Source organism: Lathamus discolor, chromosome 10, assembly GCF_037157495.1.
Source record: "Lathamus discolor isolate bLatDis1 chromosome 10, bLatDis1.hap1, whole genome shotgun sequence".
In the NCBI taxonomy this organism is placed as follows: Eukaryota; Metazoa; Chordata; class Aves; order Psittaciformes; family Psittacidae; genus Lathamus; species Lathamus discolor.
The window spans coordinates 4195976-4220503 of NC_088893.1; the positions used below are offsets into that span (position 1 = coordinate 4195976).

A 24528-nucleotide genomic window follows, 5' to 3' on the forward strand; every position below is an offset into this window, starting at 1 on the left:
TATGATGGAGTTTGCCTCAATTATCTGTTACCAGGGAGTCCCTGTTCAGTTACAGGCTACTCAGTGACTGGGAAAACACGAGTCTCTTGAGTGAGGGATAGGAAGTGGCTGTTTGTAATGAAAAACAGTTATGGTAAGATAGGGCTAAAATTGGGCTGCACTACTTGAAATGAGTATTCCACTGAAATTGCCGGAACTAAGGAACATTATGAGCAAGAAGATTTAGTGTTCTTTTAATAGGATGGTTACATTCTACGACTTGAACTGTCAGCATGGAAATAATGGTCTCTTCTTTCTTTTACAAGACATACAGATTTAATATCAAACCTGCTATTTTTTGTTAACAGGCATCAACTTATAACCACATTCAGGAAATAATGGTGCAGTTATTACGCACAGTGAACAGAACTGTTATTACAATGGGACGAGACGATCCCTTAATCGTAAGTAATGTTTTAATATATTTTTACTGCTTTGCAAGTGATTTTATACCTCTCTTGAAAAAAAAAAAAGGTAAGTATAGTGTTTGTGGAGTCCCTGTTTGAGCACTTTTTAGATTTCAAATGAAAGGGCTAAAGCTTTTCTCTTGTTTCGTTTGCTGTAGTTGAATACTGGGAGATTTGTGCATTTCTTAAAAAGAAAAACCCCAGACAATAAAACTCAAGTTATTTGTTTGCAAAAAGAAGACTGTTTCACAAGCTTACACAAAGTGCACACTTTAACACACTGAAAATAATGTTTCCAGTAATCTGAAGGGGAAGTAAAACTATAAAAAATAAAATAGGTTATTCTGAAAAGTTTGCATAAATAACGGGGGCATGCTGTGTTTCTCCCTTTTTTTCCACGTGCTTTACTTTTTGGTGGGTTGGAGTTGCTATGAAACAGCTCTGTTCCTTGCTCTGTTTCTGGAGAAGGATGATGATACCCTAATACCATGTTATCCTAATGAAGCCTTGCTATTTACAAGACCTTGCATGTGATTGGCTACTGGATTGTTGCCTTTACCGGAGTGGTTTTGCTTCTGGCAGGGCTAAGCAGGAGTCCTTTTCACAATGTTCCAGGTTATGGGCTGAGAGGAAGTGAAAAGGATTTTGGGTTACAGTTTCCCTTGTGTTTGCTTGCTACAATGGCAGTCGAATTAAGGGAAGGGGCTGCGACGTGTTCAGCTGGTAAAGGCATGCTGTAAGCTTTGGGCATGTAATTACTGGGAAAAGTCAGGCTCAGAAGGAGATAATCCCGTCAGGAGAAGGTGTTGGTGATGCAAAAGTAATCTGTGTCTCTGCAGCTCCTGCAGAGAAGACTTAGATGCCATTCTTGACTTCACTGTGATGTTTGGCAATTGAAAGCTTTAACAGCAGCTTGGTTATTTTCAGTATTAAAAAAAAGCCTTGGCTGTTTAGTTGTACAAGTGCTTCTAAGCTTGTAACAAAGAGACAAGTTCATTGTCTGAAAATGGCTCTTCAAGCTTTACCTTGAGTGCTTGACGAACTTTAGACTTTCGGTTAAAGGGTGTTGTAATGCAATAGATTAAGTCGTACTGCAGTGATCATAGCAGTAAAACATATTTAGAATACAGAAATACTTGTCTTCAGTATTGGCTTGGTTAGGTAAATAAAAATACTATGCATACAGCATATGTTCTTGATTTTGTTCACCGTATCATTTCAACATGATGGAAAGTCTGCAGTTCTGCTGCACAGAAAAGGTTTTAGGCAATATTTGTGTAAGTTACTGTACCATAAAAGATTTTGCTGGAAAGAAAACAGTGTGCTCTGTTAACCGGAGCTACTCTAGATAGCATATTGGTGCAAAAAGCAATACTCTTTGGGGGAATAATGGCCTGAGAAAGCATTGGGCAAAGCTGCAGTACTTGGAGAAGATGATGGTCTACCTAAGAGTTACAGCTTTTGTGTTCAGCATTTATACTGCAATCCTTTCTCTACCTAGGGAAGTTGTGGTATGATTTTCTGAGAGACCTGTGTGCTTATTTACCATTTGTTTTCCTTTTCTAAAGGACAATTGTTCATTTCCTTTGTAATCCAAATGCTGTTTGTTATTAACTGACTCCTGAAACCCAAGAAAAATATCTCATTTTATTGCAAAAGATAACATCACATTTCAAGAACCTAGAAATGTACAAAACATACATTAGACAATACATTTCCTTAGGAAGATGTTTGGTATCTAAGCTATCAGGATTACTCAGTATTGTTGCTTTTTTTGGAAACAGCTCAAAGTACACAAAACTATAAAAGCCCTACTTGAACTGCTGTTTTATGACAGGGAGAAACCAGTATTTTATTCATACATTCTGAATTCTTTACTTGAGCTTGACTCCAGTAAACAGCGATTTCCAATACAGTCATTCTGGAATGTGCCATGTTCCATGCAACTTTTTAGCACTAGTGTATTGTAGCTGTCATTGAAATGTGTCTTTCAGAGAAGGCTTCAATATTTTGTATGCAAGTGCTGTCAGCTGTGGTTTGCTGTTGGGTTCTTTTTGTGTGTGTGTGTTTAGGTTTTATTTGAGACTGCGTTTGTATGTGTATCCAGCATCTGTTTTCTACTCTGAGAACTGTTTTAGGCATTACACCTTAGTTTTCTAAATCAGAGATTTTTATAGCCAGTACTATTCTCTTCCAATAATCTGCTAATTCCTATTGCTGTTCCAAACCCGACATCATAAATTGCATAGCGTGTCTGGTAATTTTTAGATTTCCTATATGAATTAATGATACCAAAAACTTTTTACAAATATTAAACAATAAAAATAACCCCCAATGCTTACATATGAAATCTTGACATAGCTCAGATTCTCCAATTAGGTGTCACAAAGCTATTAAATTGTAGGTGTTTTGTGTTGCTAGGATATGCAGACTTCTATGTTGAATGAGCCCTAAACAAAATAGGTAGCAACTCTGCAGTATTCCCCTCATGCTGTGGCTGATGCGTACCCTGACTTACACGTTCTCGCTCTTCCCTTTCAATGTAACACATAGCCTTTTGCTCTAGTGTTGTCTCTGAAGTTTCATGTAGAAAGCATGTTGTGTGTGTTATGTGTGGGGTCTGGCTGTAGCCCAAAAGATCAGTTCACTGCAGAAGACTTCCTGATTTTGCTAGTGTTATGCCTGTTGATATTGCTTGTGACGATACCTTTACCTTTACGGAGGATATTAATATTAAAATGTTGTTGTAGTACATAAGAAACATTTACACCCTAGTAAATCCTTCATTATCTCATTATAGACCAGTGCAACATAGGAATGTTCTTGGCATACCAGCATAAGCAGTACATGTATTTGAGTGTAATATAAGATGTTTTGATGTAATAATTTAATTCTTACCTTTGTTATTGAAGAGGTTTTGTGTCTCGCTAAAGGCAGCCTTTTTGCTAGTAAAAATTCATAGAAGATTTTCCTTCTGAAAAGCCTCTAAAATAATGATAATTTTATGCCTGTCATTTCTGTACTGACTGAACTCAGCATGGAAATGTTTTTTAATGCTGTCAGTCCTGTCCAAGTGTAATAAATTAAGCCATGTCACTTTACAGGCACTCTATTACATGAGCACCACTAGTTCTATCAAAAAACTTAGTTCTTCCAGACAGCATTCTGTGCAAAATTGGTTTTAATGTGTTTTCAAATGTGTAATTAACCCTAAGAATTCAAGGAAACAGAAGTGTGCAAAAAGCATACAGACATCTTTAACTAACATTGCACAATTAATACAACATGATTTAGAAAAATAGGATCCAGGAGTTAATCTGTGGAATACCCTGGCACCATTTGAACTGATTAACCAGAGTCACATCCAAGAAAAGGTCTGCAGGACATTCCACTAAACATAAAATACATTATTTGGGCTTTACAGTGTGCCCTTTTGGAAAACCCGTTCCCCTCTGCCCTCCCCCCCCCCCCCCCATATGAAAGATATCTGTGTTTTCATGAGGAAAATAGTCTCATCAACCCTCAAGTTGATTACATTGGCATACTCTGTGCTAACTGGTAACTCAGCTGTTTCTGAAGGAAGGAAATAGCTCCATTGACATCTGATGAAATCTTTTTAGCACTTACATTTTTTTTATAAAATACGGATTAGTTCATTAAATATATTAACTTATTTATATCTTAAGGCCAAAAAAACTCACATCTTGGGATATTTTGGTGTAGTGGTAAAAGTAGGTGATAGACAAATTGGGCAAGTGGTTTAGCAAGACAGTAGCCAGACTGGTTATAATCCTCACTCCATTTCATGATGACATCTGAGGCATTGTGTCCTGTTGTAGGCTTCCAAATAGATGAAATACATCAACTTACTGGAGAGAAACTGCCAAGATGACTGTGAGATGCAGCACATAACATGTGAAGAGAGACAGTGAAAACTGGATATGTTCAGACTTGAAGTAAAGGCTTAGGAAAGAGATTTTATTATCTGTCTACTTCCTCTTAAAGTTGAATGGGAAACAAGGAATGGACACGGGTTTTAGAGCACACAAAATACAGATTTAATGTTAGGGGGGAAAAAAATGGCAGCAGCTTTCCCCAGGAGGTTATTTTTTTTTTTTTTGTCTTCGGAGATCCTCAGAGCTCAAATTCACCTGATTAGACCTTGCTTGAGTAAGGGGGTTAAACCTAGAATGACTGAGTTATGATTCTATCATTCTTTTCAGAGTAGTCACTGAATCATCTAAATGGTCGCGTTTTAAGCTGAACCAGTGAAAGGACAGAGTAAAACCTAACCTGAAAGTCTTCTTTTGTCATTAAGTATTAGCCGATAGCAACAACAACAACAAAAAAAGTGGGGATGTGAAATACTTGTCTCCTTCGAGGAGAGGTTTGTTTGAACAATATAGATTCCCCTGAATTTGTTCTTGATTATGTGATCTGTTTAAAGGTCAATGAAGTCCTTTCCTCTTAACCCATGTTGCTTATAGGAAACAAAGACTGTGTGACGCCCTTAGTTTTGTCTACCATTGTGTTTTAAAGTAGAGATAGTTATTTTTTGTAAAGTTGGAAAGAAATTCTTTACAAAGCGTATGAAAGTGTCCTTTGAAAAAAATGAGAAAGCTTCCTCTTGAAAGAAACAGTTTCTTTTTGAAAATAGTATCCTCATGCACCTTTACTGAGTGAGGTGATTTAAGTAAGTTTAATTCTTTTGATTTTTCAGATACTCTAATGAAACATTCTTTAGCTTTATGATGTTGGAATAGCATTTTTTCAGGTGTGTGCTCTCAAACCTCTTCGGGTTTAGTGTTTTTTGAAGTGTAGAAGATTTCCTAAGGAAGTCAAATCCACCAGAAGCATTTTCTCTTCACCTTTTTTGGTTTTCTTCTCAATTCCTTTTTCTCAGGAGCTGGATGATCAGATGGCAGCTTCTGAGGTGAAGCTGGAGCTGGAGTTTGCTCTGCATGATCCAGCGTTTTCAAAATCTGATGAAATCTTCCTTCTTGTTGTCTGAAGTCATATTCTACACTATGGAAACATGAAGAGATTTGAGGTAGCAAGTGAGAAATTCCCTCAGTAAAATACATGTGGAAAGAATCAGAATAATTTGGCAATATTCAATATTAGACCCTGGTTAAAACACAAAGTGCATAGGTTGATGCTTTGAAAAGAAGTTAATCTCTTAATCTTTCTAAGAGAAACCTTTTTCTTTCTATTACTTAAGAACTCCAACACTGTGCCCATGAAATAGGACAAAACTTAAGGGAGTTAAAAATGAAAATGTATTAAGATGACCTTTCCATGGTCAGGTTTTGATAGTGTAATCTAACTCGGTCATAGGCTTGGCGTGAATTCAGGAATCTCAAGTGCTTTAAATGGGAATGTCTCCACTAGGACCAAAAATACATGAAACTATGTTAATATGTAAGTCTTTGAAATAAGTGGTATGCATTAACAGAAAAGTGGAGTGTAACTCACTTTCTCCATTGAAACCCATAATTATTGTTGATGTCAAATAGGAGCCAAGATGTCTATTATGGAAGAGCAGATTTGTGCAAGGAAGTTCAAGTAAGGTTCAAATCTATGTGCATAGTGATTAAGCCTCTCTCATGCAACCAGCAGCTCTACTGATGCTGTATGATTTTCTTTATTTCAACCACCTTTTCCAGACGGGAGAGTGGGAGTTGTATAAACTCTGTTTGACGTGGAGGTTTTAGCAGGCAGAGGGGAGAGTTAAAAGGAGCTGGTTGTGATTTCCATAATGCAAGCTCCTTGGGAGGAGTAAGGTATCATCAGATTGATACAAAGATATCACAATAAAGCTGTGAGCCTCATTTGGGCACTGAGTGGAAGAAATGTGTAAAATTAGTAAATATGCATAACTTGAAGCCCTATTAATTGTGTGTATTTGTATATATATATAGAAATCCATAAACATTGTTGAGTAATATGTTAAAATTAACTAGTAGCTTGTTACCCCTATAATTAAGGTGGTTTGGAATGTTTAGTAAAAGAACTTAGCTTGTGAAAGGAAAGCAATCGGATTATTCTAATTTAGAACTGGAGAGTGATCCCTGGACAAAGAGCTATGTGTAGTAAATAGAAGAAGCTGATATAAATGAAGAATTTGATCAGTGTCTCTTGAATTTTATCTGACTATTGCAAGAAACTGCACTTAATTTTCAGTAGTCCAGATCACATGCTGGACAATGAAATGTTCAGTTTATAGCATATGTAAGGATAGCATCTGCTCATGTTCTTTTTTCAATTCCCTTCTTCAGTGTTTCTAATTTACTGTTGGAGAGATCATCTCTAGAGGCAAGAGGTCAGTTCAGTCTTTAATACTGTCCCTTATATGCCATGGTAACAGTGGTTTCAGTCGCTAATTGCATTTGTTTGTTGTAGTGTAAACATTAGTCTTGCAGGATCTAGGTAGAAAGTCCCAAGTAATGTCACATAATCCTGCTGGATAGTTAATAAAGCTGAATTTACAGCCACTATTCTATATACCTGAAAAGCCTTTTATTACTTTACCTATTGGTGTAATCCACACTTGGATTAATACAAAATTAGTGTTGCCTGACACAGGGACAGTTTAGAATGAGCGTGATAAAGATGCTTCAGTGACATGAACAAAAAAACAGAGAGCAAGATGAAGCACCTGGTTTAATAATTAATGCCAACAGGGATGCTATGTTGGTAGAAAGAAATGCTTGCACGGCTCTTTTTGGCTCCATAAAACATAGGGATTGTATGGGCTTGTCTAGAGCAAAACCTGGTAACAATTAGTTGTTTCAGGATATTGTCTAATGAGTATTCATAACCATGTCTGTGGAACATCTCTGTAAAGTGAAAACTATCATGTTTCTTTGCTGTCTCTGGTTTTGCCTCTTAAAGCCAGAAACTTTTTAGAGGGGCTACGTTCTCTTGTATGTGTTCTATTAATCATTGCACTGTAAGCTTCCAGGCACCATTATCATTGCAAACTACTTAGTGACCAAAAATGCACATCAATGTTTTGCTACTGCCTCTGTTCTTTAGTTCAGATTTTTGTGCTTGTTGCTCAGGGTCTCTCCTGTATTGAAACCATGTAAATTAAAAATGCAGGGGACACATCAGAGTTTTTTGTTCTGAAGGGAGAAAGCAGTTAAAGGGTAGCTGGTACATAAATTCTGTAGTCGCCTCTGTTCCTGTACAGCCAAATAAAAATACACAGGGATTGTTCAAAGACAATGAACAAGTAAAGAAAATCTGTTTTGTCCTTGATCTCCCTTTTTATACAGATCCAGTCTGTGCTATTGGATAAGTCCTGTAACCTCCTGAAGTATCTGGAGGGCTGTGGAGGGAGAAGACTAGCCCCTTTGTCTCAGAGGAGCTGAGATGTTCAATTTGTGACATGACAATTACTTTGTGGTTTTGTTACCAGAGGTTTAGGACATTGGTACTCGTCTGAGTTGTACATTAGCAACAGGTTCCAAAGCTGCGTCCACGCTTGACTTTATGTAACAAGCTTCCAAAGCTCTTTAAAAAATTTGGCTCATGTAGAAAATACAGTGTGAAAAACACTTCCATATGGATATAACTTATTCATTATATCCGTAAAAATTGCAAACTGGCAAAGCTAAAGGTCTGCAATATTCTTTGAACTAAAGGGAAAGTTTTCAACCTAAAAGAAGAGTTCTCTTACCCTTTAGTTTTGTAAATGCAATGAAATAACTGAAGATGTGTGTTTTCTGCCTCATGACTGAGGTTGCAGAGATTAGATAATGTGTTACTAGGTTGGCAGAAACCCTATAAAATGCACAAGCTGAGTATGGTATAACTAAGAGTTTTTACCTGCTGGATTTTGGCTGATGCCTGGCAAGCTGAGGACTCCTGCAGAGTCTCTGTATAGATGGAGCATTCAAAGCACATACAGCTCCCAGAACACAGGACTACCAAGGTTTTTGGTCATAAGAGTTTAACGTAAACTGTAGTTTAAATCCGGAGGAACTTATACTGAGGCTGCATTCCCTCAAAATAATTGCAAATAAATGTTTAGTGCAGTGGGAAGCGTGGGAGTTTGGTGTTGGTTTGTATGTAAACATGAGCTATAGCTTACTGGCATTGGAGAGCTCAGTGTTTGTCTTTTCCAAGATTTACAATTGTTAGTGAAAGCCTAGCTTTAAGAATGTAACACACAGGGAGAATTTCATCATCAGAAATGGCACCGAGGTTTTTCAAAGCATGCTGTTAATAACAATGCTGCTAAACATTACTGAGAAATTTGTTTGAGTTCTCACATGTACGTCTTTCAAATAACACCAGTATTGTTTTCTACATGGGAAAACAAAACCACCTCACTCGTATCACTTGGTCTTTTGTTAAAAACCAGGTTTAGAATAATTGAGATATTTTCTAGCTATAGGCAAAGCCTTCTATTATATATCTGTGAGATATCCAGACAACACAAACTGACACAAAGCAGTTGGGTACCTGTAAATGATACATGCGGTGTTCTGGCAGGTGCTGCAGTTGTTGAGGTCTTGACCAGTGTGATAGAAGTTACGCCTGTAACAGACAGTAGTTTATGTCATGTATTTACAGCTACATTAACAGGTCTCTGAGTCTTTCTTTCCCACCTCATGCTGATAAGATTCTGGTTCTTGGTTCTTGAATGAATACTTGTGAAAACACTTAGACATGCAACTGCTTCCTGTAAATACTTTAAAGTATTTGAATATTCATGCTTTTGGTGACTTGATCTGATTTCTCCTTTATGCTTTCCATTCTTTCCCTTTTTCATGTTTCCTCACTTGAGGTAACCAAGTCAGGCTTTTCCTGCTGAGAGTATACGAATTTGGAGTGTTGAGAAAACAAGGAAAGGGACTTTCATACTTCACACCAACTACAGTTCAATTATGTTTATGATGGATGGATCTGCAGAAGCAAGCTTGAGCTCGGTGGCTCATTACAGCTGAAGGATGCAGAAAAATTTGGACAAGTTTTATTTGAATTACAGGAGTTCAGTTTGTACCAACATAATTTTCTGATTGCTTTTGGACCTAAAGTGGAGGTTCTTAGCATGTGTTATTGTACTACCTCCACAAGTACTTGGGATGTTCAGTTTTACTGCTAGATGATTCTAACAGCATTGGTTGAAGCTTATCATTGAATCTTAGTGTGACGCTGACTGATACTGGGCAAAACCTTTGGTTTTAGCCATATGGGATATGAGCAGAAATGGACTGTAAATACTACTGGGTCATCTGAGCTTGCTTCACTTCAAGTTACTCTTTGTAATGCTCAGATTTTCAAACATCATTGAAAATCGTCCTCTGTCAGACATAAATACATGTAGGGGACAAGGAGGGAGCATTTTTTCCTGTAATTTCCTGCAGAACTGTAGTTGGGTGTTAGTTGTATGAAATAAGCTATAGACAAGTGATTGTTTAAGGTTGACACATAGATTTTTCTTTCCACTCCCTGCCTTGAATCTTGCTTCTAAACTGAACTTTTGGGTTTTGCTGTTTTACAAATGGTTTTGCCTATTTATTATCAGTATGTTTATATGGGGTTTGTCTGCTGTGTCTAGGCTTGTACAAAGCTGGAACTAGAAAATTGTATGGGCTTTTCAGGCAGAGAAAAATGACTAAGCACAATCCTCTGAAAAAGGGTAATTGGAGCTGGATTATATGGGGAAATGCTACATGGAATAGAAATATATGAAGTCACACAAGCTAACAGAAATATTTTCACCTTAACGGTCAGGTGGACATTAATGGTTAATCTTTCCAGAAAAAAAGGGTACTCTGTATGTAGTAAAATCCCATGTTAATGTGATGTGTAGTTCGTTAATTATTTTAGTGAGTGTAAGCCATCAGAAACGCAAGGAGGTCATTTCGATTCCCAGATAAAATACTTGGAGAAAGAAAAAATCCTTCAAAATGGATTTACTTTTCTTCAGAAGTTGTAAAAAAATTGGGGCATGTAAAATTGTGGCTTCAGTTAGTTCTGTCCTGACAGTTTCTGCACAGCCACACAACCCTTTCCTGTCCACATGGGAACAAGTGCAAAGATGTGGTGCTGGGTCACAGGAGCAAGTCACTGTCATGTTCTGTGCTATTTCTGTGCAAATGAATCTACCCAAAAATCTCCATGTCTCACATTTCAGTACACTTTGCAGAAACCACAAGAAGAATGCTGCACTGTCAGATCTACTCCTTAACTGCAGTCAGTAAATACTATTGATGCACATGATCTGATTTTAAGGATGCAGTTTTACACGCAGACCAGTGGTGCATAATGATTGCTTTAGATGCCTGAGCTGCCTGAGTAAACGATGACATAGATTTAATGTTGTTTTATCCTTGCAAAATAAAGTAAAACGGAACCTTTGTTCTCTCAATACTTTGACAGATTTATCTGGGATTTTTTCAAAGGCAAAAAGTATTTGATGGATAAACTACATTATTATAAAACAGAACTTTAAAATGTATCCTAGCTGTATTTGCTGTAAGTAGGAGCTGCTGTTCATGGTTTGGAAAACATTATTAGGATATTCTAAAACCTGTATTGATCATAGATATATTTAAAATTCTATTTTAACATTGTTCTATGAAGGTGTCCAATCTTTAACAATTATTTGCATTTATAGTAGTATTGTTTCTGATGCACAAATAAGTTGCATGATTAAGCTACATAAATAATGCTGGCAGCCTTGGCTACAGTCACTTTGAGAACAGGCTAAAAATAAACAATAGGTCACAACAGCTCATGACAGTGCAGAAAGCAGTCATTGACACCTGAGATTCCAAAGCGAGTTCTTGCTACCTATCTCCATACGCTCTACGTTCATAGTTTTAATCCCTTTTAAGCACCTACCTCCATCTCCCATGAAATCTTCCTGACATTCTGGAGCCCTTGAAGTTCACCTGCGCCTATTTTCAAGGCATGCCCTTTAAGCAGCTATGATGTTTGTGGTATCATGGCATACAACTAACAGTGTTGGGGGAGTCCCAACCGCAGATGCTGGGCTTTAGCTGCTAATCCTTTTACTTGCTTATGAAGGCAGTAGTAATGTGTCGAACAGAAGCAGAGTTTTGCTGATAGAAACCCTTTTGGCAGTAGGACTCCTTTGGCACTAAATGCGTATCTGATCTTGCTAATAAGAGGTAGTTTTCTTGCTAAAGATTTCTATTATACTATATTTGCCTGTAGGGTTTTGTTGTTCTACTGCATACAGGTTTTAGCTGAATCTCAGGTGTCAGTGGCTTTGTATCTGGCATCATGAATCTAAATAAAACAGGGAGTTAATAAACCATGTCATACACTGGGTTTAGTAAAGGCGGTATCAGCTAAAGGCAAATTATCAAGAGACTTGCCTCTCTACTGAGGTACTAACACCAGAAAAGGGGTGTAAGATACCATTTTGCAAGCTCATCTCTAAATATTTCAGGAAAGGGTTTTTCAGTAGCAAATGTTGCAAGAATGCGAGCATCTACTATACACTACTGCTGAATTACTGATATTAAAATGCACCATACCCTTCACTGAGGGCTCTGGATTTTTCCAGGTCTTGGATTACATTCAAAAGGACTTTAATCTTCTCCTGGTTGGACTGCAAAGATTCCTCTACAGACTGCAGCCTGCCTTGTAGGGCACAGAGTTCACCGTGTGCCAAATGGATTTGATTGAGTCCGCTAATCTCTTTGTTGGTTTGTGGTCTAATTTCATTCCTTGGCAGATAAGACTTTATGTGAAATCCTTCTGAACAGCTGTTACATTGGGAAACAGCTGGCTGGGTAGAATTGTTCTCCATTTCAGAACTACATGTCAGGATAGATTTTGACGCATTACTGCTGGTCACTGGCATTATTGTGTGACCATCATTGGTTAATGTCACACAGCTGGAATCTGGTTTGTGCTTTCCTGTCTGTTGACAGTCTCTGAGGAAACAAGATGAATTGTGATTTGATGGAGATGGGAATGGAGCAGGTTCCTTACTGCTTTCATCTTTGCTGGCTACAAGTGACTCCGAATCACTTCTATCTGCTTCACAGGACTCAGGATGAGCATTACATTCACTGCAGTTACTGGAATTAAGTAGGCAAGGGTATGCTTTTCCAGAATTAGACAGCAGTGTGCTGCTGTCATTATTTCCGTTGATATTTATGGCAGAAGAAGAATGCGGTGAATTACTTAAATTTGTGGTTGTGTCTGATGCATCCGTGGAAACATCCCTGTCTTGTGGAAAACTCACATGTATGTATTCAGGCATCTGTGTAGAAGCAGTTGTCTTCTCTGATCCTGAGAAATTGTCAGTCTGGATAGGTCCATTGCTTTGTGCTTTTGATGGTCTTTGACTTAACTGACCATCCACCTCACTCTTCTTAGTCCCGTCTTCCAAATGATTAGTTATCCTTAAGTAACAGAGATCTGAAGACATCATGTCTTGTTCAGAAAGATTGCCGTTCACCTGGATAGAGTTTGCAGGCTCACTTGGCATCTCTGTTAGTGATTTGCTGACGGTCAGCTTTTTTCTTTTAAAAACTGGGAAGTGTTTCCTGAGGCTGGGAGATGTTTGTATGGCAATATTCTGAAGCCCCTTCTGAGCCCTTGCAGCAGATGGAGATTGATGCAGCAAAAAATCGTGGTCAGTAAATATTTCTGGCTTTCCAGCCATGAATGCTATATGTTGGGCAGGGTCAGGATCCAGTTCATTCTTTGTGTTCACACCATCATCCTTGAATCGGACTTGCTGAGATTTGCTCCTGCGGTGCTGTGGCTGTCTTATAAAATCAGCTGAATCCAGACTGTTCCTTTTCAGGAGCACTGGGCGCATTTTCATGTTTTGCTGGGCCATTGAATCACAATTTAAAGTCTGTAAGTAACGTGTTTCTTTGCGGCCCATTTCATTTGTCATTTGAAATGAATACTAAGGTGGTTCCTAAGGTGCAAATGAATACTTTGCTCTTGAAGAAGCTAAGCTGTTCATTCTTCTTGTTATGTGTGCTTTTCACTGACATTCTCTCTTTAGGAATGCCCTTTCAAATTTAATTGACCAAATACTAAAATAAAGAAATTCTGTATCATATTTAAGGAAAGATTTCTTGTAGCAGGGAGTGCAGAAATCTGTGTGTTGTGAAGCTAACATAATCTTCAGATTACAAAATTACATAGGCTGTTGTACTTACAGTTAGACTATTTAAAAGTAAGGTTGAGTCTATGGCTTTCCTGATGGCTCTTGTGTGACAGTCAGTTCTCCATTGGTGATCCAGCCTTTTTTTATGATGGACCAGTCACATGTGCTTTATTTGCATGTTGTTGAAACAACAAGCATTTTAACTTTTGGGGGTATTTTCATTTCTGATGCATAGTTTTCCTAATGAAATATACCCGTTAATGCCAAACTGAATTGCTTTCTTTGGAGAAAGTTTTTCTTCTTCAGCCATCTTTTTAAAGTTGCAGATGAAACTAATCTTCCAAACAGTTAAGCAAACCATAAGCAATTCTGACCAGGTAAAAATGCAGCATCCAGTGGGTTTCCATGACCGAAGTTATCGTTGTGCAGCTGTTACTTCAGTTTGTGCAAATACAAGGGCAGTCATATCCAAGGGACTGTTTCACTTGGGGAATTTCTGTAAATACTTTGGCATCAGGAGAGCTGTCCAGTCTGAAGAACCAGCAAGTGCAGAATAGCGGGAAATGTTTCCTGAAAGTAACAATAGTTGTAGATGAACAAAGTGCCAAATACTAAAAATTTCTTATGCTGTCTCCTCAAAATTGTCATCTCCATTGATTTTGTAACTTTGGTAGTGAGATACTTGTACAGGAACTTAAAAGTGTTTTGTAATGTTGAAGTGCCCAAACTTGTCCTCATATGAAATACAAAATACTAAATATTGATACAAAGCATTCAGAAGGGTGGTTTTCTCTTTGTGATCAATGCTCATTCTCCTACCCAGATCATTCCAGAATAGTCTGAACTAAAACTTGGTATCTGCAATGAATAGTAGCAGATTCTAAGTCCTGAATTTCAAAACGCACCCATGAGATGTACCTGCGTGTAAAATATGCTTCCTGTATTTTTAATAAGGAATGCTAAATCTGAAATCAGCGGCTAGAACAGAATAAGGCAAAGAGGAGGCATTTATGCAAAATACAGGAAATATTCTATGGGATTCTGAATAACCAAGCATAGTTTGCTTTTAGGATTGCAGTGACTTTTAACACTGGGGCTACATTCACAGCATAGTGTTAATTTACCAGTAATCCTGTTCCCTGATTCTTTTATCAGCCTTGTTACTTCTGTTGCCTTAGTGTGTCTTTTGTTGAAGCATTGCAGAAAGTTTACCATATTTAGTTTACAAGAATCGATGAGATAGGTGAAGTGGGTAAGATCTGTTACAGAATACAGCAAACTGTTCTGTAGCCTCCTGTAACATTCAGGCAATGTAATGTAATTAAAGTAATTATGTGATATTATTCCATTATTAAGGTTGAGAAGAAAATGAGCATTGAAAGATTTCACTGCAGGGAGAAACGTTGTGTAAGATATTGAGGAAACAAATATGTGCACTAATAACATATTTTACTTTCAGGATATGCTAGCATTAGGTCACTTAACTCACTGCACTGCTTGTTCAGTGGAAACAAGTATACACAATAAACAAGTCAAAGTGTTCCTGCAGATAGAGTTCCAGTGCCAAGTTCTGAATTCTCATATTGTCCACTAATTACTGGAGGCTTTTTTGCAGTTTTGTTTGAGAATGTATCCAAATACTGCAGTAGCATTCTCCATTTCCCATCACAGCTGCTGTGCTCCAGGCAGATGGACTACTTTAAAAGTTATACTTGCCTAATTACATTTGGAAAGAGGCTTTAGAAATCTAATCCTTTGTATTTTGACTACAAGTAAAAAGCCCTTAAGGGCTTTAGGAGAGCTGTCTGCTTTGGCTTTAGAGGCATTTGAGCTAGATTCCTGCATTCTTCATTTGCAAATTGCTATTTTAATTCTGTGTGATTTTTAGCCACCTTGGCATTCACTAGTCTGGGATTCGTGTGAATTGTTGTAATCAAAGTTAAACATTAAACAAATACTTAAAACAAGGTGAAAAGTGTATAGGGAGGAATGCTCTAATACTTGGACTGAAAACCCAAACTAGTGCTTTCACTGAGTTATAGGTGTCTGTGTTCAGATTAACAAATCTGTGCAACATTGCCAGCAACTAAATTTAAATAACATTTTCCCTTGCCTGGGTTATCATTCCTCATTCTTTTTTGGTGCAACCATTTCCTGGTCTTGTTTTGCTCGTTATTTCACACTGACTGAATATGAAAAGTTCTAAGCATCTATTTTATGGAGATGCTTTCAATGTATTAATGTAATGTATGCCACTCATAACAAAAAGCATGCGTCGGTTTTCAGTTTATGTCTTGTAGGAGTAGTAATAATATCAACAGCTTTGATAGGAGAAATGTAGTATGATTTAATGTGTGCCAGGGTTCCATGACCTCACATCCAGCTATCCATCCTCTTTCTCCCCATCCCTTCCCTTGGTAGCTGCTCATCAGTCTTGAGGACATGCCTCATGGCTTGGTTGATTTGCTTTGTTAGCACTGTGGATTCATCTCGGTCTCTTCATTCACTGGTTGTTGATCAAGTGGTCCATGAGGTGCTTGACAGTTAATGTTACTTTAGATGTTGCCTATTTTATGCTCCTCTTTTCAATATCTTGAGTATGTGAATCTGACTAATAAATATAATTGCATTCTTTTCTATTATACTTGGCTTATACTGTTAGAACAGATCTTGATTTTTAAAGTCTTTGCATGCTTTGTACACACACTTCATAATGGTGAAAGTTAGTCTTCAGCATAAATTTATTCTAGCTCCAGTGTGCAATAAATGAATTGCATGGAAAAGACTAAGGTGCAAATCTACTACCTCAAACAATAGTGGAACTCTGTTTCTGACCTCAAGATTTTGGTTTTGAATTCTTAGAAATAGAACATACATTTTAAAACATGAATATCGGCAAAAGTATGCTGAGACAGATTGATACGTATTTTTCTTTTGAGATGCAAATCTTAAAGCTGGGAAAAAACCCATAACTTTACCCAACATGGAAGCAATCTTTAAAATCTAGAAGTATAAACAAATTCAATCACTTAATGGCTCTGTAAGTGTCAAAATTCTTAATGTTGTTAGCCAGAATTTTCTTCGTTCAGTGTTCAATCAAAGCTAACTCGAAAGCAACAATCACAGCAAGTCATTCTAGAATGGATTGTAATGCGCATTGGAGATTTTTATAACTTAAGAAACCTCAGTGGAGCTGAGAAACTTAATTTTTGCTAACTTCTGAGTTTAGTAAGGCCAGAAAGGATTTCATCACAGTCTGGTGGACTGCAGAATGGTTCTTTTTGTCCTGTCTATTGAGTATTTTTGAAACATTATTCATTTTCACTATTCAGTTAACCAGTGATGGATTTTTAAAATATAGTTTAATATCAGTACATATCCGTACATACTGCCAGGATAATGAACATGGGGAAACGAAGAGATGTAATTGAAATTGTCATTTTATGAAGAAAAAAATAATCAATTGCATCCGAATAGGTTTTCCCTCTGTGTGTTTTCCTGCCTTGTCTCAGGTTGCAGGGTGTTCTGTAATTTTTAGGTTTATTTTGGGTTGGAGCTGGATTTGGGTATTTGTCAGGTCAAGCTAGAACAACATCTCAGCTATTCTTGCTACCTGAACCATTCCACATCCAGTTACTTGGTTTTACAGTATCTGTAGCACGGTACTGCTCCACTGATTTAATGAGTATCCCAACAACTCCCTGGGCTTCTGCAGTCCCAACTAGCGATGGGAAATTTTCAAACTATGGAGAGTGGTAAATTGCTGTTTCACCACAAATCTGCAGCTCTGGACTTGGTGCCATGTCTACCTGTGAAAAAGGTGGCATTTAATTCTGGTGTTCAACCAACAACTGTGGCTGTAAATATGGACACTGCAGCCAAGCTTCCTTTTTCACCTGACACCAGTGCACAGATTGTCCTATGTAGTACATTTTTGTTGCCTATTTGCATTGGCCTGTACGCAGAATCCCCTGTTCTGCTTGTGTACGCTGCCACAGAAGAGTTCTCTGTGTGTTCCTGTATTGAACTACTCAACTGTTCCCTGCTGCAGTGGGTTTGGTAGTGAACCTCACCTGAACACCTACAACATGAGGACCTAAGGAGAAAGGGTGAACTTTTTTACAAGTCCTGCTGGCAGGTTTTGTGAACCACATTAGGGTGGGATCAAGGTGAATGGAGAAAAGGATTTAACACAGATAAGGAATACAGGGTGGGATGTAAGCTTCTGACTTCAGAGAAGGAATGTGTCCATGATGAAAGAGATTATAGGATTTTATCTCTGAGTACTATTACAGCAAGACTTGTAAATTACTTCAGGTTGGTGAGACTGGGTAGAGAAGATGCTGTGATATTTACTGCAGCAGCAAAATGGCCTTAGTGAAACAAGTTTTAGGAATAAAAAAAAAGGCTTGGTTATACTTTGAGATGATGCAATGCCATTCCATATGAAGATATGCTGAAAGATAAAATGATATTATTTCAGAATATAGTTTTCAGAACTATGATACTTAATTCTTTTATTCTACTCTAACAAAAATAGAAGTTTAACCATCTCCTTTGAAGAGATGATACATTCCATTGGCTGTTATGGAACAAAAGGCTTCATGATTAGAAAATATTTCTATGTCAATATTTGTTTTGGAGCATATATTGGAAGCTGTTCACACAAGGATTACCATCAGGGGATAAGACAGAAGTTAATAAATTCAGTCATGTATCTACAGTACAGAAATTGGAATGATTTTTTTTATTCAGTGTTACTTTGCAAAGACAAGTGTACTTAAAACTGAGAAATTTCTCTTGAAAAGTGCTCCAGTGCCTACAGGGAGATGGAAGTTATCCAAAGTGACAGGTTGGTGAGCTGGAAAGTGTCCAAATAGCTGGTTCATGACATAACATTTCAGTGCTTTTTCTTGGATAAATCTGGTATTCTGCTCTTTTCCTCGTAGTTGAAAGAATCCCGGGAAGTACCTGGTATTTGTGTAAAAGGATGCATACGTGTTACATCTTAAATTACTGCAAATTTATATCCTGGCTTTATAAAATGTTAACATATCTCTATCTAAAGGTAGATAGATTGATATAAGTAGGTAGGTTGTGGACAGGTAGATACGCAGCTCTGTGTGTGTATGAGAGCAAGCTGCTACACAGGCTGTAGCAGTTTGATTACAAATGTATCAGCTCCTCAAACTTACCTTTGGAACTTTCTCTTTGGTTGTCTAGTTATAACACCTCTGCCTCTTATAGCAACAAACCTACATATTTTTGCTGAATACCAATCCTAAAAGCTACTTCTACTGTGGTTCTTGTGGTGACATCTTGCTACTCCCCACCACCTTTCTGCTGGGTGTCTGTTGAGAAGGCTGCTATAGGAGATGTCTGCCATGTATTTAATATATGGGTTTGTCACTTTGCTGTGCTATCCCCTACCTTAGCTGACACTTCTGAGTGATATACATGCTGAATTTCTTCTTCCTTTACAGTGCTCACCACTCCTGTTTGTTTCTGATCACAAGTAGTTGGCATCTTTTCTAGACAGAAGATAAAGAGGCCAAAACTGTCTGAAATGTCTGTTTGTAAATCTATAACATAATCCCTTCCCATCGTCCCAGAGGATCTTGTTTGCTCTCCTCAGAACAGCAAAGATCAATTTGTTGTTATGGCACAGAAGTAATTTTGGTACAGAATTAATTTTTCTTTTCAGTGCTTGGCTCACTCAGATTTTCAGGAATCCTTCCAAAACGTCTTGTTATGCACACATCTGTGGTAATTTTTACATGTATATGTTGGTTGTAACATGCTGTGATAACTTTCAGCTTTTACAGTGCGGTTAAGTAAGTATTCAGTTGAAGCCACCACCTGCATGGAGAGGGATAAGTAAGGGCCCAGTCTGTGGCTGTGAAATATTTCCATTCAGTTTAGCTTTGCAATGTATTATTCAAATTTGAATTCCACTCCACTGCATGCTGAGAAAAGATAACTTTAGTTTCAATCGTACTGATTCAGAGAAATAAATCCATTTGTTTCCTTATTGGAATTGTTTTATCTTCCTATAATTAAAACTCCTAATTAATTTTAGGAGAAAGTAACATAATGACTGCTTAAACTTTCCTACACAGAACATGATTCTTCTGTCTTCATTTGTGAGCTGCAGAGCTCTTTGATTTGAATGAATATGCTCCTCTCAAACTGCAATCCAAACACTAGCAAAATGACACTGCATGCTTTGTTAAACCTCAGTCATTAATGAAATGTTATCAGGATGGTTGTGAGCCCTTGAGGAATATAACCATGCAGTGTGCAGGAAAGCTTTAAGTATGTAGCAGGAAAGATTTTGCCATATTGTCTAACAATGTTCTCCAGTTTTACAACACATTACTGTTAGCAATATGCTGTGCTTCTGGATTTTGAAAACATAGTCAGGTTCGTGTCTTTTCCTATGGTAGGTGTCTATGTTGGGAATGCCTGGTAACATGACATCATCTGCCCCATGTTGTGCAGTTGTTCATTGTGGGTATAGTTTTGGTCAATATAACAAATCACTTGATTATTGAAGACAATTTTGCTTTTTCTATACAGGCTGGTTATACCAGCAATGCATTCTAAGTGGGAATAGAGGAATCTTGGATAAACTCCTAACACTAGACACAGTGATTCCATTTAAAGTACGTGGGCCACTGCAGTAACAGTGCAGTTTAAGCCTGGCTGAGAGCTAGAGCGTTATTTCTTCCTGCAGAGCCTCCCTGCTGATCTGCAAGTATGACTTATGGCTCTCGGTGAGCCTGTTGAGAATATGACTAGAAGGACTGGGACTTGCCTTCTTGCGTCCTGTGAAAAGCTCCAGAGGATACTGGGGCAAAGAAAGGAGTCCAGTATTAAGCCTGTATGGATAACTGAGAGGGAATGTTGTCTTTATTCCAAGGTTGCTCTTAGTCTTCCTTGTTAAAATAGATGTGCAAACTGTAACTAGAGTGAACACTGTTATTCAGAAAAGAATTTTATGTCTATTGTGTAGAGGCTTTTATACCTTGGTTTTCTGGCAAGATTTATTCTGAGTTCCTCAAGAAAGAAGTTTTTGTATTTAGGTCAGTTTTAAAACTAGCTCATTTACTTTGTACCCATGGATGTATTTGGTGGAGTGTTTCTTCTGCTTGCGTCTACTTGGATGCATTCTTCATATTTTATTTCTTGGGTCAGTATGAAAGGAAGGGTTTAGGGGGTAATACTGCTTTTGTTCATTAACAGCTGTTTCCCTGTTGAACTATAGACATGTAGGGTAGGTGTAGCTACGCGGTTTTAACACCAGGAAGAAAGACTATTTCTATCCTAAACCATTTAAAATCAGAATAAAGCACTTGCTGAAGATGGTGATGTCTGCACTTGAGTTGTTTTCACCATTACAGTATTTATTTACTTTTAAAAAACAACTTTTGAGTTGCTGCAGACCCTTTGCTTTCAGCTGGTTTCTGTATTCTGCTCTTTCAATCAGTTTATCACTTCAGAGTAAGAAGAATGACATGGCAAAGCGGAGTCCAAAAATACTGAGCAGTCTGCTGAGCTGCAGCCTTGTAAGCATCATGTTCTTAGCTGTGATCTGTCAGGAGCTCCATAACTTTTTTTGCCACATCAGTACGTGGGAGTATTCAGTAAATGTGAGGAGTCAACTATTGCTCTCACTTTTATCCCACACCTGGATATACTGGGAGCCAGGGAAGGAACCGTGCCAGGTTCCTGCTGAAATACACTCTCCAATGGCTTCTGTGTTTCCTATGGAAATATTGAAACCTGTGTGGAAAGGTTTTGCCAGATTCATCATAACAGGCCTGGAGTGTAAAATCTGCAGCTTGAGGCTTTTTTACCTGTGTTCCTTCAGGGCGTGAATGACATCTGAAGTGCAAGTGGCGGTATATTTCGTCCTCATGAGATGCATTTGTGTACTTAGCTGAACATACCTTGCTGTATCTCTTTCTAACCGCTGGTTTTGAAAAACATTTTCAGTGTGAGGGAATTGATTTATGGCAGTTTAGAGACTGGGTTACAGGAAAATGGCTGACAGTAACTGCTGGAGAGGCTGAAATTATGCTTACTGACTTTGGCAAGGTCTACGCAGAGAATGACGTTTCCCATAAGCTCCCTGCTTCTGGTGTGAAAAGCTGCAGGTGGAGAAAGAATGTAGGTTGAGAGATAACGAGCTGGGGACTCCTCTGAGGAAATCTGCTATCAATTGTGATCATGACTGCTTCTCAGCGTCAGGGAAATCTTTACTCAGGTTTTGTCCTTCTGCAGTGTAGTCTGCTAAGAGTCTAATGCATTGATATATCTTTGGATGTTTGCAGAATGAAGCAGTGACACAATTGTCAATAAGGCTGGTAGTCTGGGTTCTTGTATGAATTCTGTTTTTTATCATCAACCTCTTGGGAGCCAGATTTACCCATTCTTGAGGGTGGCTGGTGAGAAGAGCAGAGCAAGCGAGAACCCGCTGCTTATCACAAGCTCCTGCTACATGTAATTTTACTTCATCAGAAACCATCAGATTGCTGTGTTTTGGAGAGCTCAATGACATGTATTTTCGGGGATTACAGTTAAAGACATGAGAATTACATGATAAAAAGTCTTTGGGCATGCTTGTTCTCTTCCTTTGGCTTTGCCTTCACCAATTTTACATCTGTTTCATACTGTCCGTAATGCAGGCATTAGGAAACTCAAAGTGCAGATTTGTGAGACTTACAAGAATATGTTAAAACCAACAACACTTAGTATCCTGACAGGCTCTTTAACAACCCAACAGCTGGATGATGCTAATACATAATGGGCAGTGACAACGGAGGGATGTTTTGCTTTGCTTGCATCTGATCTGTTGTGCAGTGCTTCTCTTTCAAGCCATGAGAATGGATGCAGGTATCGTTTCCTTCATAAGCATTCTGAAGGCAATTTTTTCAGCCAAGTTTTCAGCCAGGTGCACTGATTGATCCATAATTCTCTGTGACTTTATTCTGTCATTTTATAGGCCACTTCTGTCCTGTTTAATGCTTTGCTTGTGAGGTGCACAGATTATTATGCAGGGCAGGTGCCTTTAAAACTTAATTGTACTATCATTACTGCCTGGCTACTTCCTAAAAATAGAGAGAAGTTGCTTTGGAAAAGCCTTGCTCTTTGTAAGGAGAGGATTTGGAAAAAAGCCCACTTCAGTTTATAATTTGCAGCCTGAAAAATAAGTTAGCCTTGCAATGGCTCTCTAAGCTTTGCATCAACGGTAGGAGCACCAGGTATTAAACACAAGCTCCATTGCAGCTCGTTCCTTGACCGAGATACCAATTCTAAGTTACAGAATTATTGCCATGTGTAGCATTGTTTTAAGGACAGGGAATTGCTTGAAGGAGTCCAGCGCAGAGCCACAAAGATGATTAAGGGAGTGGAACATCTCCCTTATGAGGAGAGGCTGAGGGAGCTGGGTCTCTTTAGCTTGCAAAAGAGGAGACTGAGGGGTGACCTCATCAATGTTTACAAATATGTGAAGGGTAGGTGTCAGGATGATGGAGCTAGGCTTTTTTCAGTGATATCCAGTGATAGGACAAGGGGCAATGGGTGTAAACTGGAACATAGGAAGTTCCACGTTAACATCAGGAAGAACTTCTTTACTGTAAGAGTGACAGAGCCCTGGAACAGGTTGCCCAGGGGGGTTGTGGAGTCTCCTACACTGGAGATATTCAAGGCCCGCCTGGACAAGTTCCTGTGTGATGTACTGTAGGTTACCCTGCTCTTGCAGGGGGGTTGGACTAGATGATCTTTTTAGGTCCCTTCCAACCCTTGGGATTCTGTGATTCTGTGAATATCCCTGCTCTCCTGTCAGAGCAGCAAAAGCTCTGGCATTATGTCTGTGGAATATGACTGAAGCACTTCTGTGTAGAGCAGAAATAAGTCTCAGCACTGAAAATAAAAACCATGAATGTGGTGATTTTAACTTCTGAACTTGCTGGGATCATTGTTTTCCTGTCAAATGTTTGTTTATGGTAAATCCCAGGAGTCACAGTTCATTAACATAGAAGCATGTGCGTGCAGTTAGTGTTCCACCTGTGGCTGAGGCCTAGCAGGAGCAAGAAGATTGTGTTGTTTCAGACCAAAAGGTCATCATCTTCTTGTCAATGCTCAAGACGTTACCATCGCTGCCTTTCAGAAGGCAGCAGTGCCTGATCTGTACCCAGCCTGCTGCTATGCTAGAGGCACAAACTGGCAGGATGGTTTCTTTGTCTCATTACAGACACGACTGTGTGTGCAGTTTTTCTGCTGTTTTCCAGAGCAAGTTAAACAAGAAACCAAGAGACTGCATGGCCACAGAAGTAAGCAAGGCAGGCAACCCAGAATTTGTTACCGAAGCATGGCTTATCTTAGAGTGTGTTAGCAAAAATAACTAGGTGTGCAATTCAGCTTGATGTGCTTGGGTTTTGTCTTGTAAAATTAAAAAACCCAATCACAACACTTAAATATGCTAGAAACAACGGAAATGTTGCTGTTTATTCTGTCAAGATTGCGATGTTTTTCTCCTAACATTAAGTCCAGGAAAAGCTTTATAAGACAGGAATATCAGGCTATGTAAGTGTAAAGGCATGTATATTCTTATATAACAGGAGTGAGCAATATTTTCCTTTTTTTTTTTTTTAAGTTTTGTATTTGTGTACTGATATCTTCGTACACTTTGCATGTCCCCATGATGCTACATAGACTTGTACTTTAGGTTGTTTCCCCTTTAGCTTGTCTTGAAAAGCTGGTGTGCCCAAACCTGTGGGGGAGCACCACTGATGAAGGAGGAAGAGCCAGCAAAGGAGAAATTCACTTGAACAAAGGCTAGGTTTGGGATTTTTTTAGCTGCTAACAGTGACTGGTCTAAACTACTCTGCCCGCCCACTGCCCATATCCTACACAATTTCTTCCTTAGTTTCTTTGCCACCAAAGAACCTCTTCCCT

The 24528-nt window shown here is 38.4% G+C and overlaps 2 protein-coding genes across 2 annotated transcripts in view; one reads left to right on the plus strand and one right to left on the minus strand.

Moving 5' to 3' along the window:
• DOCK2 (dedicator of cytokinesis 2) overlaps positions 1 to 24528 on the plus strand; it is a 166280-nt gene that overhangs the window by 62030 nt on the left and 79722 nt on the right. The window contains exon 27 of the mRNA XM_065690729.1: positions 348 to 443. Within this exon, the coding sequence (XP_065546801.1) occupies positions 348 to 443 (96 nt within the window). The remainder of the gene's footprint in view (positions 1 to 347; positions 444 to 24528) is intronic.
• Positions 5206 to 13352, minus strand: INSYN2B (inhibitory synaptic factor family member 2B). The gene is made up of 3 exons (XM_065690783.1): positions 11969 to 13352; positions 8919 to 8993; positions 5206 to 5471 (listed from the first exon to the last, which is right to left on the minus strand). The coding sequence occupies exons 1-3, from the start codon at positions 13345 to 13347 to the stop codon at positions 5285 to 5287; spliced, it is 1641 nt and encodes a 546-aa protein (XP_065546855.1). The 5' UTR covers positions 13348 to 13352; the 3' UTR covers positions 5206 to 5284.

What these genes read in the sequence shown, in the direction of transcription:
- INSYN2B (XM_065690783.1), bottom strand. Translation starts at nt 13,347, where the DNA reads ATGACAAATGAAATGGGCCGCAAAGAAACACGTTACTTACAGACTTTA. An exon ending in TCCAGAGCCCTCAGTGAAGG is followed by an intron (nt 8,994 to 11,968) that starts GTATGGTGCATT and finishes TGTCTGTTACAG; the next exon opens with GCGTAACTTCTATCACACTG. An exon ending in ACCGCATGTATCATTTACAG is followed by an intron (nt 5,472 to 8,918) that starts GTACCCAACTGC and finishes ATGTTTCCATAG; the next exon opens with TGTAGAATATGACTTCAGAC.